This window comes from Zonotrichia albicollis, chromosome 1, assembly GCF_047830755.1.
Source record: "Zonotrichia albicollis isolate bZonAlb1 chromosome 1, bZonAlb1.hap1, whole genome shotgun sequence".
NCBI lineage: Eukaryota > Metazoa > Chordata > Aves > Passeriformes > Passerellidae > Zonotrichia > Zonotrichia albicollis.
Window position 1 is genome coordinate 13,821,062 of NC_133819.1, and position 14,311 is coordinate 13,835,372.

Here is a 14,311-nt window from a genome sequence, read left to right on the forward strand (position 1 = left end):
ATCTGCAATGCCTACTGTAGAAAGAATTAACTGCAGAATAATCTAGTAAAAATCTTTTTTACTGGAAGCTCTGCTACGTGGCCAAGCAGTATTTGTGTGTGCTCCTGCCACCAGCCTGGCTTGCTGTATGATTGAGGTGTGTGCCACCAAACCATTACAGAACATATGCGTGTCATTTCCGGGATGCGTCACAGGTTGTTGAGCCCCTAAAGACCACTGACTTCAGTGATGCTCTAAATTAATACACACTACAAAATAACTGGGATATCATAGGACTTGTTCAGCTGTTTTTAGTATTGCCAGGTTTTTAATAGATGTGTTAAAAAGTCATTATGAATGAAAAAATGCTAGTTTTTCAAAATTGAATGAATTGTCACATATATTTGCCAAAGGAAGGTTGTATCAAATGATATTCATTGGCTCTCTGGTGTTCTGCTTTTTGGACAATAAGAAATCAAATTAATCTCTCTTTAAATCTGTAAAAACATTTCCTTTTAAGGCACTTCAAAACAGAAATAGTGCCATTGTAAAGCCAACCAGGCTTAAGGCTCAGCTTGATCAGTTTAATAAATGGGAAATAAGAGATGATTGCCTGTGATAGCAGGGAATGAATTTGATATTCATCAGAGACCTGAGAAATCCCTTCCATTCTGCACTTCTCTGTGTCTATATGATATCTATTCAGTGATTTGACTGAGCAAGGAAAATTTCATTTTAGAGTAGTGAGGCATATAAAAACTATGTGAATATTGTCATTTTCAATTGCAGGGTGACCATCCTGCAGAAGGACGTGAGCAACATAGGGATTATTGAGGTGTAAAGAGAATATTAACTTGTATAAATATGTGTGTATATATGTATATGCATAAGATTAAATAATTTTTGCATGCTTTTTTTGGTGTTTAAGCAGATGATGATTTAATGTAAGGTTTCTCTCTCCCTGCAATACTGATAATAGCAGTGCACCAAATACTGGACTGTTGTAAATTACACCAAGCCCTCACCTAATTATTTGTCCATTTATATGTATGTTCAAGAGGGAACATAGCCTATTTTTTTTGTATTCAATATTTTTTGGGTTTTCCCCATGTTGTCTTTGTAACTGCTCTTCAGATTTGATTGAAAATTGCCATTCTCTGGAGATTTGGCCGGTTAATCAAGAAGTGAGAACATTAGCACAAAAGCCTGATGCTGGTGTATTTGTGCTAGTTAAGACACAGGAAAAGAGGCCTCTTAGGAGCTGTTTCCCATCAAGTGTGATCATACAGAGAGAGAGAACCTACTTTATGTTGCAAGAACCAAACAAACATTTATGAAGCACAGCTGCCAGGAGACTAATAGCGAGTATGTCTCTTCTTCCATAATCATTACAGAGAAGTGCAGGAGACTAAGAGGGGAAATATGAAGGGAAGGGCATATTTTAATAGCAAAAGCTTAATTTTATTTGTGTCTTGGCTGAGGAAAAAAAAATATTTTCAGTAGCTTGTCATTATATATAACCTGTCCTTCTCTGCAGTGAAATCTAAAGCACCTGTTGGGTGTTGGATCCTTTCAGTTTGGGATTTACAGGACTTATACTCACTGTGCTAAAATTTTAAAAAATTAAGCAATAGAAAACAAGCCAGGGTCTGATGCTTAGGGAAGGTGATTCTCACTGTGATGCTCACTGAGGCACTGCTGTCTCCAGGCAGGTCTCGGCCCCACAGCCACTACTGAGGGACTGAATACCATACTCAAATACGGTATAAATACAAGATACCTAAATTAAATTATTACAGCTTATCAGTATTGTATCAGCTCAATAATATCTGAAGTTTAAATCGGTCATATTCTTAAAGGAGGAATGTATTGAACAGAGATGAAGTGGGAATTTCATCTTCACTTTGAAGATGTTGTGGATTGATTGAAGGGAGGAGCTGATATTTTGGTAATGGACATTACAATTTCCAGTAAGACAGGTAAAGCATGGTTTGTTTTGGACTTTGGAAATGACACTAGGCAGATTTAATGCAGAAATTTTCTGAGAAAATGTAATTAAAATTACTATTTGGGTTCAAATATATTGGATATATATTGGTTCTGTTGGCAAGAATACTGCTGACATTCCTTAACTCTGCAGGTTTTGTAATCCTAGGTGGTGATAGACTGTCTTCAAAAATAAAGGTGAACTTCACTGTGCAGGTGAACTGTGAAATGGACCTTTTTATAGGTAGAACTTTTAGCACTAATAGTCCATTTTGAGCAGTTAAGATAATTTTTCAGTTTTTGAGTCATTAATTTTATTACAGAACTTAGAAAACTGAGGATTTCTTTGTATTTTTCAAACAGTGGGAAATTTTACACTGAGCACATCACGATATGGAGAGGTACATTGAAAGAGATGCTTTAAGTTTTCCTCTGTGCTATAAAGATGAAAAGATCCGTTAATTACTCTTATTTCAGTTTTGGAAGAAAAACACATTCTGTCTTTCATAGCTGTACATTAAAAACTGTATTTTTTTATGTAGCAGATATCGGTGGTTTTATGTAGAGAAAATAAACCTTCCACTTTCGGGAGCTTGCTTAAATTAGTTAATTATGAGAAATATCTGCGTTAATGTCCAAGTGGGTTCACAGAAACTTTCCTGCTCTGTTAAATGTCCTTTTCCTTGTTTACCTCATTCAGGTAGAATTTGCCTTTAAGAAGAAAACTGCTTTCCAAATAAAGAAATAATTGCCTGATGCAAAGCTTGTCACAACTAGTTAGTTACTTTTCGTAGTAAATCAGAATTTTAAGTCAAATCCCTCTGCAGGTGTCCAATTTTTCTCTCTGTTCACTTCAGTGTAAATCAAAATCTGTCTTATTTTGAGAAGAAAAGAGAGTCTGATTACTGTAATATTAAAGATTTTTAAAAGGGTACATCATACATCTGTTGATCATGGCAGTAGTGCTTTCATTAGGATTGTGATTGCTCCTCTAAGCACCTATTTATGGGCACATGCATGTTTCTGATCCAGATCTGTCTGCTGTCCAGGAAAAGCCAGACAGAGGCGTGTGGGAGCTGCTGTTTCCTAATTGCTTGGATAACTGACAGTCAGTGTGGTTCCAAAACTTGCTGTGTTTATGATTCTTGAAACAAAAGGCACAAAATGTAGATGTGATGGTGCCAGATAGCATCTGTTATACGTAGCTGTTGATTTGCAGTTTCTTATTTGTTATACCCAGGACTGGAAGGTGCAGAGGAGGCAGCTGAGTTGGCTCTTGGCTCTGACCTGGCTGCACTCAGGGTCAGGCAGAGGGATGGAAAAGCCTCCAGACCACCAGGGAGGACAGAAGGAAAGGAAACAGAATGTCCAACAAATGGAGAGGCCTAGGTCTGGTGGGAACAAGAGCATAGATACCCTCAGGTTTGGGAAGGGTGGGAAGAAGGGTTTGTACAAGGGTTTAGCTCAAGTGTTGCACAGGGGACTGTGTCCCAGGAGGGCAATGAGGGCAGGTCTGGCAAGAGCAAGCCCAAAGGATGCTGCAAACACTGAGTGGGGCAAGGGGAATTCTCTTTACAAAATTAAAGTTGTCAAGAGGAAAGCTTTTGGGGCTAAAAAGTGATGAAGTGTAGGATCCAAGTGTTACTAAATGAATGATGCTTACATTGCATGTATGTAGATGACTGCTAAAATGACACAGCATAAAGCCAGATATTGATTTTTTTGGCAGAGGCATATCTACAAAAAGATAGGATGTTATTTCAATCTCTTATATGTGTATATACATATATATATATATATGTGTGTGTGTGTGTGTATATGTGTGTTTATATGTATGTATGTACTTCTTGCATGTTTGCTTGGAAAACCACACAAGAAAATTTACCAAAAACCATATTATTAACAAAGTCATCTTCATCTGTGATGACCTTTTGTCATAAGTAAGATTCAAACTTGGGTTTCATCAGCAGCTCTGATGAAAAGAGTTCTTTTTAGGCTAGTAATAGCTTCATTGCAATAAAAATACGTGGTTTTCTACAACCAGCAATGTCCCTAACTTCAAGCCAGGAAACCCATGGTGACAGTGATTTGCAAGATGCTGTATGAAACAAGGTGTGGAATACCTCTTTTCAGTATGAAACAACACCAACTGTTCTGATTTTCCTTTATAAACCTTTTTGTGTGTGACTTTAGAATTCACACGGAGATTTGAATATTTATTTAATTTTAAACTTAATGCAGTGATACATATAAAACTTCAACTGAAATCAGTAAATATGCATTTCTAGGCAGGTTCAAATGCTGGTTAACCTTTGAAATGCATTACTTACTTTGTACTTAGCAGAGGGAGATGACAAGGAGGTGCATATTAAAGCCTTTTGAGACACAGGATCATCATCTTCCAAGCAGCTTGGCCTCACAAGTATGCTGCTTTCCAGGGTGCAGAAGGCATGTCCATAGCCCATGGAAGCTTGGTGCATTCAGCCTCCTGCTTTTGCAGATTCCCTGTGGAAATCTCAATTAGGCATTACCAACTGTCTCTGCCTGCCTTTAACATTTCTTCAGTACTTTAATAAGTTGTCTGACTCTGTGTGCTAAATTCATAACCTATCATGTATTATTTCACTGACCTGATGTCTCTGGCTCTGTGTTTGAAACCTTCTGTTCCCACTCTGTAATATTTTCTTTTTGATTACATGGGTATTTAAAAGTATAAGCTTCCAATAATTACCGTACACATAGGAATGGGTTTAGAGCTTCTTACTGGAAGCCCTTGAATTACCCTGATCTAAATTTGAAAGTACAGCATTCACAACTTTGACATTAAAGTTATACATTTGGTGAATAACATATGTACTTTTTGGAAAGTGAAATTAAAAATAAAATAAATTGGTTAGCATTAGAGCCTCACGTAGCTCTTTGATGTCAGCCTTCTCTGGCAAGCTATTAATAAAGGCCGTGATAAAATGTTTAAAAAGCTCTTGGTACTTCATTGAATTACAGAAGCTGCATTTTCTCATACTATATTTAAGTTTTTGCAAATGAGCCTCAGTGATCTGCCCTGTGGGCTCAGTCAAGCCCCTTGCCCAGGGAGAGCCTGGGAGGAGTTTGCCCAAACACTGCTGACCATCAGCTGATTGTGTGCTTTGCTTGTCAACCTTCTAAAAAATGCTGACTGTGATAGCTTCTGTAGCACGGCTTTTTAACTGTTGTAGAATTATGATATAACACTGGCCAAACTATAAATAGCATTGCAAAAATGTTTAAAGTGACAAAAAAAAATTTAGAACAGTTTCAGACAGTTGTGGAAGCATTTCCACTGCATGTGTGGTAACGCCAATAATCATTACTAAAATGAGTTAAAATTAAATGTAGGTTTAATTTTTTTATTTTTTTTAATATCTAGGATGAAGATAGAACAGAGGAGGACAACAGCAGAGTTGAGCCTGTTGGACATGCAGACACTGGTTTGGAGAATGCTACCAATTTTTCCCTGGAGTAAGTTACTGGCAGAACATATTGTTTTAATGAGTCTTGAGATTGAACACAGACTAGTGAAGTACTTTGAATAATATTAGTGATACTACTCTAAAGAAAGTGGGGCAATCTTTTTTAGGTCATGTGTCATTTTGGTTTTAAGAAATGGATCTTTTTAAAACAGATTTTAAACAGTTCAAAAAGCTTGTATTAAAGATGAGCATTGGAAACTTGACATTTATAAGTGCTGATGCTACAGTAGATTTTCTGCCTCAAAGAATATGCTTATTTGATGGAACTTTGAAAACTTGACAAAAGGAATAGGGTCAAGGACAAAAGGAAAAGGTAATAGTGCTATTACAAATAGATCAACAGGTAAGAATTTCAAAGGGGAAAATCTTAATTCCAATCACTAGTTCACAGTCTCTAGGAAGATGTGTCACAGTCACAAGTTGCATGGTCAGAAACCTCATACTTTCAAATGGATCAAAACTGGTGTTTTGTTAGCTCCACCCAATTTAAAAATACAATCACTGAATAATATTTTATGTAGTCAAAAGATACGGCAAACTTGACCTATTGCATTTCATTGGAAAGAGCTGATCCATACCTTGTTATGGAGTTAATGAGAAAATATCCCTTCTAGCCTTAAATTAAATCTTTTAAATTTATTAACCTGAATTTTAAATAAAATTAAATCTTTTGCTCCTGTTATTTTTGAATTAAATTATGAATTAGGGACAGAGGTTTTAAATGTTAGATAAAGATCATGGTGACATCTATTAGGCATTTTACTCAGTTCCATTTACAAAATCTGTTACATTGTAAATTCCAAATGCTGTTTCCTAAATAGAATTTGCAGAACTTCTGTCAAATGTAATGCTTCCTGGTGTTGCTTTAAGTAACTTATTGACTTCTCATCATATGCTACTTCATTTATGTTTTGTTTTCATCTCATACTTCTTTGCATGTTTGTTTGAAGCAGTTGGCCCAAACTCCTGAGAAAATCAGAAAACCAGATTGAAAGAATATCTCTTAGGAAGCTATAATTTCCTCTTTTTTTCTGTTCTACAAAATTTAACATTTGAATTTGGGATAGAATTGATTAAAAAAAAAAAAGTGTAAGAAAAATGAGTGCAAGGATGGTAAGTAAGCATTTTGAACAAATAAAAACTGACTGACTCAACCGCTAGAACAAGCTAAATGATGTATGCTGGATATGGAAAATAAGTGGATTTTTATTCAAATTTAAGCCATGTTTCCATTTTGGCAGTTCCAGGTGCATCACACAAATTCTCACTTGTTCTCTTTCTTAGCCCTTAATTTTCTTCTCAGCTAATAGCAGACTCAGAAGAAAGTTGATCATAGAGAATCACAGGCCTACCAGTAGCAAACAGTGTCTTTTAGAGTTCCCTTTGGAGGTCAGAGGAGTTGCTTGAATCCTGTGAGCTCCTTTGCCCACTAATTAATGACAATTTAGCCTTAACATACAGTGAGAAGGAAGTCAGCCTGTACAGAAAGTGAACATGGAACAGCATGAAATGCTGTATTGATCTCAGTCTTAAAACATTGATCCATGTCTGAAGAATAATACATTTTTGGCCGAAGTCTCTCACCTCTCCTGTTGTTGCACTACTTTCTTGAGTTAACATTGACAATAAGGATAGAGACCTTCCATTCGTGTTTAAAAATCAAGATAAAAATTCAGACACCAATTGAGGCGTACAGCAAATGTAAAGGCTACCTTAAAAATAGAAAATTTAATGTAGGTGAAAAGTAAAACAAACTGTAACCCAGGACTTGTGTTGACTTCCCAACCATATGTGGTCTGGTTATTCTCAAATTACAAATTAAGAGCTGCAAGCTTTCATGATGGGCCACCATATGATCAAGAGCTTATTGAAGGAGGTAGAAAATCTCTTACTGCCATCACAGGGAATTTGTCTTGCTCTTTGCTCCATTTTGAGGTTAAGTTTTATTTCTATGCCTATGAGGAACAAGCTTTTCAATGATCTGTTTGTATATATATCTGGTGCCAGGAAATAAGGCAAAAGTATGTAATGCTAGAGAGAAGCATAAGCTGCAAATTTAGATTGTGGCTTCTGTTCAGATCTCTCACTTCCAGTTTTACTGAGAGGTTTGGCTCTTGTATATTATTTTCTCATTTATGCAAATACAGCTCTTTATGGTTCATGGGCTATATTCCACCTTTGCAGATGTGGGCATGTTTCAAATACATTAATAGATTTGGTCTAAATCTATTTCTACAATTTTTACATGTCTCTGAACCTCTACTTTCTTCTGCTGCTTTTTTCCTCACTACAGCAAAATTTATAATTGAAAACTAGATGCATGGTTGCTTCAGGAGACGTCTGGTTGGTTTTGAATGTAACAGTTAAAACTTACTTTAGAAACTTCACTTAGTAAGGAGATGCAGGAATCTTCCAGTAAAAGAAATGAAATTGCAGTAATACAGATTAATGTGTTTTTAAACTGGAAGGATTTAGCCAATTAAAAATTTAATAATTCTCATTTGATTATGAGGTAGTTATGGGAAAGCTAATGTAAAAAAAAAGCATTGGCTCTAAGATAAAGTAAAGCATGCTAATGCTATGATGAGCTTTTAGGTTTCTGAGGAAAAATGTGTGTGGCATTTAAGGTATTTCTACTCAATGGTCAGTTTAACTTTAGAATAAGAAAGAAATAAAGCCATATGCATGCCGTGATGATGATGAGACCTCTTTTTATGTATTCAGCTAAATTAAAAAAAAATATTATATTTTTCTTGGTTCTATTAATTGAAGCATTTTTGATGATTGATCTCCTTTCATGCCATCAGATTAATCTTCAGGTACGTAGTGTTCAACAATGCTTTCATCACCATGACTTGGTTTCTGGAATGGTTTTGTTTTTCTGTGTATGTTTGTGTGGGGTTTTTGGTTCCATGTTCACATTCCTCATTGGTCATTGTCTCACAGTGATATGGTAAAGCTCGTCGAGGTCTCCAATGACGGCGGGCCTTTGGGAATCCATGTAGTGCCTTTCAGTGCCCGAGGCGGAAGGTAACGTATCGTGTAGGATTTTCTTTGCATTGTAATTTGTTGTGCTCTCTCTTGGTTGTGCTGATTTTTGTGTTGTGTGCCTTTACCCTCTGTAGTATATTATCTGTTTTTCAAGAGGCAGTCTCACTGGATAGGAAAGGAAGAAATGCAAGTTTGCTGACTCTGTGCTTGGAATGGACTCTATAGTTCAAAGGCTTTGCTTAGAAGGAGTTAGAATTGGGTGTTGTAATCTCAGGGTAAATTGAAGGATAAAGACATTTCCTTTTGGACTCCTAAAATGTATAAACTTCTGCCCTAATTCAGGTGGATATTTGTGCAACATTTCCCTGTGTACTGTTTAAACCACAAGTTTTCAAATAACAGCAGGAGTTTAAACCAGAGGCGTCCTACGCTGTCACTTGTTAAGAGTAGGAGAGAAAACAATTGCCGCACTTTCAAAATTTCAAGTTGCCCCATCTGTTGGGGTTAAAATGAAGTAGCAGAACCAGTTGAAACATTCTGATTTGGGGAAAAGTGAACCTCCTTTACAGGCTGAAACTCCTGAAGTTTGATTGCTTACCCACCAGAAAAAAAAAGGGGTAAAAAACGAAGTTTGCATTTAAAATACAATGTGGAGGATGTTATTAATAAACAGAATACATAATCTCTAATGCTTAATTTGCTAATGCGGAGTTTTAGTGTGTAGGGTCATGAAAATAATCTCAGAAAAAAACCCTAAACTTTTGTATTAATTAGTGATGGATTTGAAAATTTAAGTACCTTGAGAATTGATAATTTTTCAGCAATGTATGCAAATTTTATACTGTGGTTGCATATTCTAAGTACACACTGTATTTTCTTTCCTAAAGGAAAAGGGGAAAAATATATGTATCTTAAAAGTAATCTTTGCACATGAAAAGGGGTGTTAAATTCTCCTGTTGTCCCAGCAGCAATTTTAATTTTATAATTAAAAACTAAAAAATTAACAAAACTAATTTGCTATACAAGTGTATCTCTCAAATATTAATATGCTATTTTCAGAAATACTAGAGTATTTTAGGTATTTTTCCTTCTATACTGAATATCTTCATGGGATTTTAAACACAGTATAAGAGCTTTATTTGCACTTGTTACTTGAAACCCAATTCTTTCATAGCCTGAACAGTATGAGCTGTTCATACACTGACATACATTATGAGAAAATGTAATTTGTCTTACTTTAAAGCTACTTTTTCTAGGGACTACAAGTATTAAGAGCAAACTTGTGTTAAGTGGTGAATTCTTCTCTTCATAAGCTGAAATTCAGTAAATTCAGGGTGGGGATGGAAAGGCCATGAGTGAGCAGTACTTCAGACATAACTCAGAAGTAAATCCGATCAAGTTAGGGATGGTTGAAATGTTCACACAGTTATCTGGGATTTCAGCAGTGTGAAGGCCAAGGAAAAGACTGGTTTAAGAATGTCAGCTGCCTACTAAGTACTTGTTTAATGATGCTGATGTTAAAATATGTATTTTGACATTTTGAGTAAGAATTTTAACTTAAGTAAAATTTGCTTCCAGCCTGTGAATGTGGTTGTCAAGTCTGAGGCAAAGTTTAAACTGTTCATACATAATGAGATCATGTTAAGGAAAAAACCATAAACAGAAATAAAATATGTAATTTTTTTAAAAAAGAAATTTAACTATATCATGCAATATTATTTGATTAAGTTTTACTTCAGGAAAGCCTGTTTTAAATATAGATGTTTCAAATCAGAACATACTGGAAAAGCAAATTCTATTACAAGGGATATAATTTTTATATTAAAAGGTACCCTCTTTTTATTCATACTGCTAGAACTGACTTCATTGAAAAATGGACCATATATGTAATTGCTGAGGTTTTTTTGACCCTCTACAAAATAATCTGCTGAAGAGGGGAGACACTTAGTCCCATGTTTGAAAGTGTAGAGGAGCAGAGTTGGGGAGGATCTAGAATATTTCCAAATGTTTTCTGCCATGCCCCGTGTGTTCTAATGAAGGAAAAGCAGAGTTCATTGCTTGGGATTGATTCTGATGTGTTGTGCTGCTGCTTTGCTGTCTGCATACCCACGTCTCTGCATGCTTTCAGGTAGGATAAACACATTTTCTCCAGCTGTCTCCAGTGTGGACAGGGGAAGGGACACACTCAGGTTCAGGTTTGAAGCAGTTGTTGGGGATTTGGTTAATTTTTTTTCCTCTCCTGGTTAAGACAAACTTGTTTCTCCTTTTGCTAGATTGAGAGGGAGAGCAGATGCATGGCAGGGATCTTCTGCTTCCTACTTATTTCTCACTTAGCACATGGCTGCTCTTTGTTCCTCCCCTGGCTGCAAAAAATAATTTTCCCTGCTACAATCAACCTACAACTCCCTGCTTATAATAACTCAATTGGGGATGTGCTTAGTACAAACCTAATTATAGAAAACCAAACACAAGACTGAGTAAAGACTTTGAGGGATGTCCAAAAAGACAAGATCTCATTTGTTATATAGATTAGTCCACTCTCCCATTGTTGTTTTGTATTTGCTTACTGTTCAATTTCAGTTATGCTGTGTTTTCAGTTACTTTTCTTGTAGTTCCTTTCTCTTGCTGTTTAGAATGTTACTCTATAGGCAATGGTTATTAAATCAATAGCTTGAAAAAGTCTTATGCAATTCACCTTGTTTTCTCTATGCAATAGGCAGGAGCCTTCTCCCACCAAAATATTTACACCAGAAAATCCCTCCTTAAGGAAACACTCCAAAACTGTAAAAATTATGTGCCATAACTCTGTTCTTTACTTCTGTTGAGAAAATATTTGACTTTTTTCATGCTCTTTTGGGAGTTTGGAATAAGAGTCTTTTGAGTATTATCTTTTGATCTTGAACAAAATCTGTAATGGTCTCTGCCTTATCTATATAGATGCTACAAATTATTATATATACACACAAATTCTGTGTCCAGTAAAACTGAGATTTTTTTAAAAATAAAAACCCTTGTATTTCTCTGGGAAAAGTGCTATTGATTTGTAAAGATATGGTGAAACTTTATTCTATGTATGTTTCCTTGTTATCCTTCTGTTTTGCCTCTAGAAATGTATCTGTCTTTTATTGGCCTATTTGATCATATGATTTTGTTAGCAGATTTTATTCACCTTATCAAAAGGGATGAGGGTATACATATTCATCACCTTATGGTTATGCATTTTTTAAGGATAAAAGTTTTGTTTGCAAACCTGCTGGCACATTTTTGCAATGGCATAGATGCAGTGCTGAGCAGAAAAGGAGGCATGAAAATGAAAGTAGAATGAAGAAAGAAGAGAAGGCAAATCAGAAAGTGTTCAGATAAGAGTAGAAAAAAGAGAGAATGAATGAGATAAAAATATGAAAGGAAAGAAAATTCTAATTCTGTGCAAAATTACCATACCACACCAATCCTTCCTTCTTATTAGGTGCTCAGAGGCAGGAGCAAAGAGTCCCTTAAGAATCTCATTTGAGCAGCCTGGATGATGTGGGATGTTCTGTTGATGTTTAAGTGAGAATGCAGCAAGTTCTCTGAAAGCTCAACAGTAATTATAGCCTAATTTACCATTATATGGCCTCTTCTGCTTTTGAAATCTCAAGCTCTATACCCTAGCTGCTCTTCTGAAATCCTGCCATGTCTGTCTTTGGAAAGATATTCAATTGACACAAGGAATATATGAGAGAACATCAGAAATCTCTGTGAATAATGATGTGGAAATCAGAGTCCCATAGTCCCAAGTCTACTCTGAAGTCTACTTAGTAAAGCAGAATTGAAAAGGATTTGGATATTCATCTGAAAACCCCACAATGAACATCCACTAATAAGTATCAGACATGTTACTTTGATACAGACAGGTATGCACAGCTCTGCCAGCTTTTCTTCTGTTGAAGTATGCCAAAAAGTCCATGATTAACTGTACATCTAAAACTTGCAGCTAAAAATATTTTTTGTTATACCTCCTAAATGTCTTAAAATATTAGGAAGTCTCAAAAGAAAGGAAAAAAAGGAAAATTTTTGTCAGTTTAAATGACAAATCTAGCAGCTTTTGTTAAAAAGAAAGAAAAACCTCAAATTGAGGTGGGTGTTTAAACATACACAAACCCCAACTACCCTTACTAGAAATCTAGAAATTTGAAATTTTTTATGCTCTTTCTATTCTTTTTTTTTTTAAATTGGAAATATTCTTCATTTTCTAAAGTTTATAAATGCACTTCATGTGTTACTGTAAAAATTTTAGTCTTATACTCAAGGTAGAAAGAAAACTGAAGTAATATCTAATGCCCATTGTCTATAGTGAGAGTCCATAATATTGCCTTCAAAGTGCCTCTCTAGTGATCATATTCTCTTTGATTAAGTAGGAGGTCTGTGCTGTCTGCCTCTCCATTTATTCTTCTGCATTTTCAGCCTTTTAAGTCTCAAAGGTAGCCATGACTTTCAAAAACATATGTATGGGGAATAAATTCTCTGTGGAGTGAATGTACCATTCCCTCACTCTTGTATCTGAATTCAAATTGTCTGATCTCAGCCTTTAAGAAGTTTTATAAGCATAATTTGAAGAATTAGTCGAGGTAAAAAGCTGAGGAGTGATTACCAAAGATTGGGAATTTGTTCTGGACTTCAGGCATGAAATTTAAATGCCTCCATAGCAGTGCTGTGATGTCAATACTGGGTAAAGGAGTTTATGTCCAATTTAGCATTGAGTAGCCACAATAATTTAACTTGAACAAACAAGCCAATTTGCCTACTCTGACCTCTGAATCTAGGAATTTTACACTGTGTTTATGTTCTTGTAGAACTTTTCAGAGATCTTTCTAAACATGAAACCGCTGCACATCAGCTTTTCAATCAATCCTTATTTTTGTACCTTAATCTAGTTTTTGCCATTTCATGTTAGTGACTTTACGTAAACATTTAAATTGGCCATTTTCTATCCTGTCTGATTTGATTACACTACATTTAGCTTGCAGGTAAATAGATAAATAACTTCAGTTTGTACATGGGCCATGATGGCCAAATCATATTCTAGATGCTCAGCGTCAGTTTTTATTTTTACTTTCACTGTCAGTTTTTATTAAGGTAAATTATCATCATTTCCATACATCTGGATGGCATGTGGAGAGTTTGCATTTCACCAACTACCCCAACTAAGTTAGGCAATTTACATGTCAATAAAAAAATTGTTGCTTATTTCTAGTTTTATCATTGGTTGTAATTTATACTGAGAATTGAAATGTTAACACATGTAGCTGAGTTTATTTTAATAGTATAATTAGAGTAATGAACCTCATGGAAATACAGTGGTGCAAATGCTAATATAATCTCAGCTGCTTACATTCCCAATTAAGTATTTAAAATAAATACAAAGATTGAGCTCTGTGCTTTGGCAGTTTCCCTTCTGATTCTGTGTCAGCTAATGTTAGTATAAAACAGCCCAGGTAGAAAATTTTTATTTATTATTGTTTCAACAGGATTGTAGACTTGCAGAGTGTTTTGCAAAGGTTCACATGGTATTTAATCTCATTCTTGAAAACGTTGGAATTGAAAAGTTTTGTAATGGAAGAATTTATATTAAAAACTGTGTTGACTTACTTTAACTGGACAAAATTGAGCAAATTCAAATATACCCATCCATTGGTACGCTACATGGTTGTGTTTAAAAAAAATGTATATACTGACTTTGGTACTCTGTACTGGATGAGTTTAGATGCTTTCAAAATTTATGTCTTCCTCATGTAGGGAACATAATATCGAAGCTGTAGTATAACTCCACTTTGCAGGATTAATGATGGTGGCATATGGCAGGGAAA

General features: G+C 35.4%; 1 protein-coding gene across 16 annotated transcripts in view; it reads left to right on the top strand.

Annotated features, from left to right (window-relative positions):
* Nucleotides 1–14,311, top strand: part of PARD3 (par-3 family cell polarity regulator) — a 443,154-nt gene that overhangs the window by 218,962 nt on the left and 209,881 nt on the right. For 14 of the 16 annotated variants that reach the window (XM_074558690.1, XM_074559146.1, XM_074558909.1 and 11 more), the window contains 2 exons: nucleotides 5,372–5,463; nucleotides 8,421–8,504. In XM_074558690.1, the coding sequence (XP_074414791.1) occupies nucleotides 5,372–5,463; nucleotides 8,421–8,504 (176 nt within the window). The remainder of the gene's footprint in view (nucleotides 1–5,371; nucleotides 5,464–8,420; nucleotides 8,505–14,311) is intronic. The other 2 variants (XM_074559074.1, XM_074559465.1) reach the window with 1 other exon arrangement.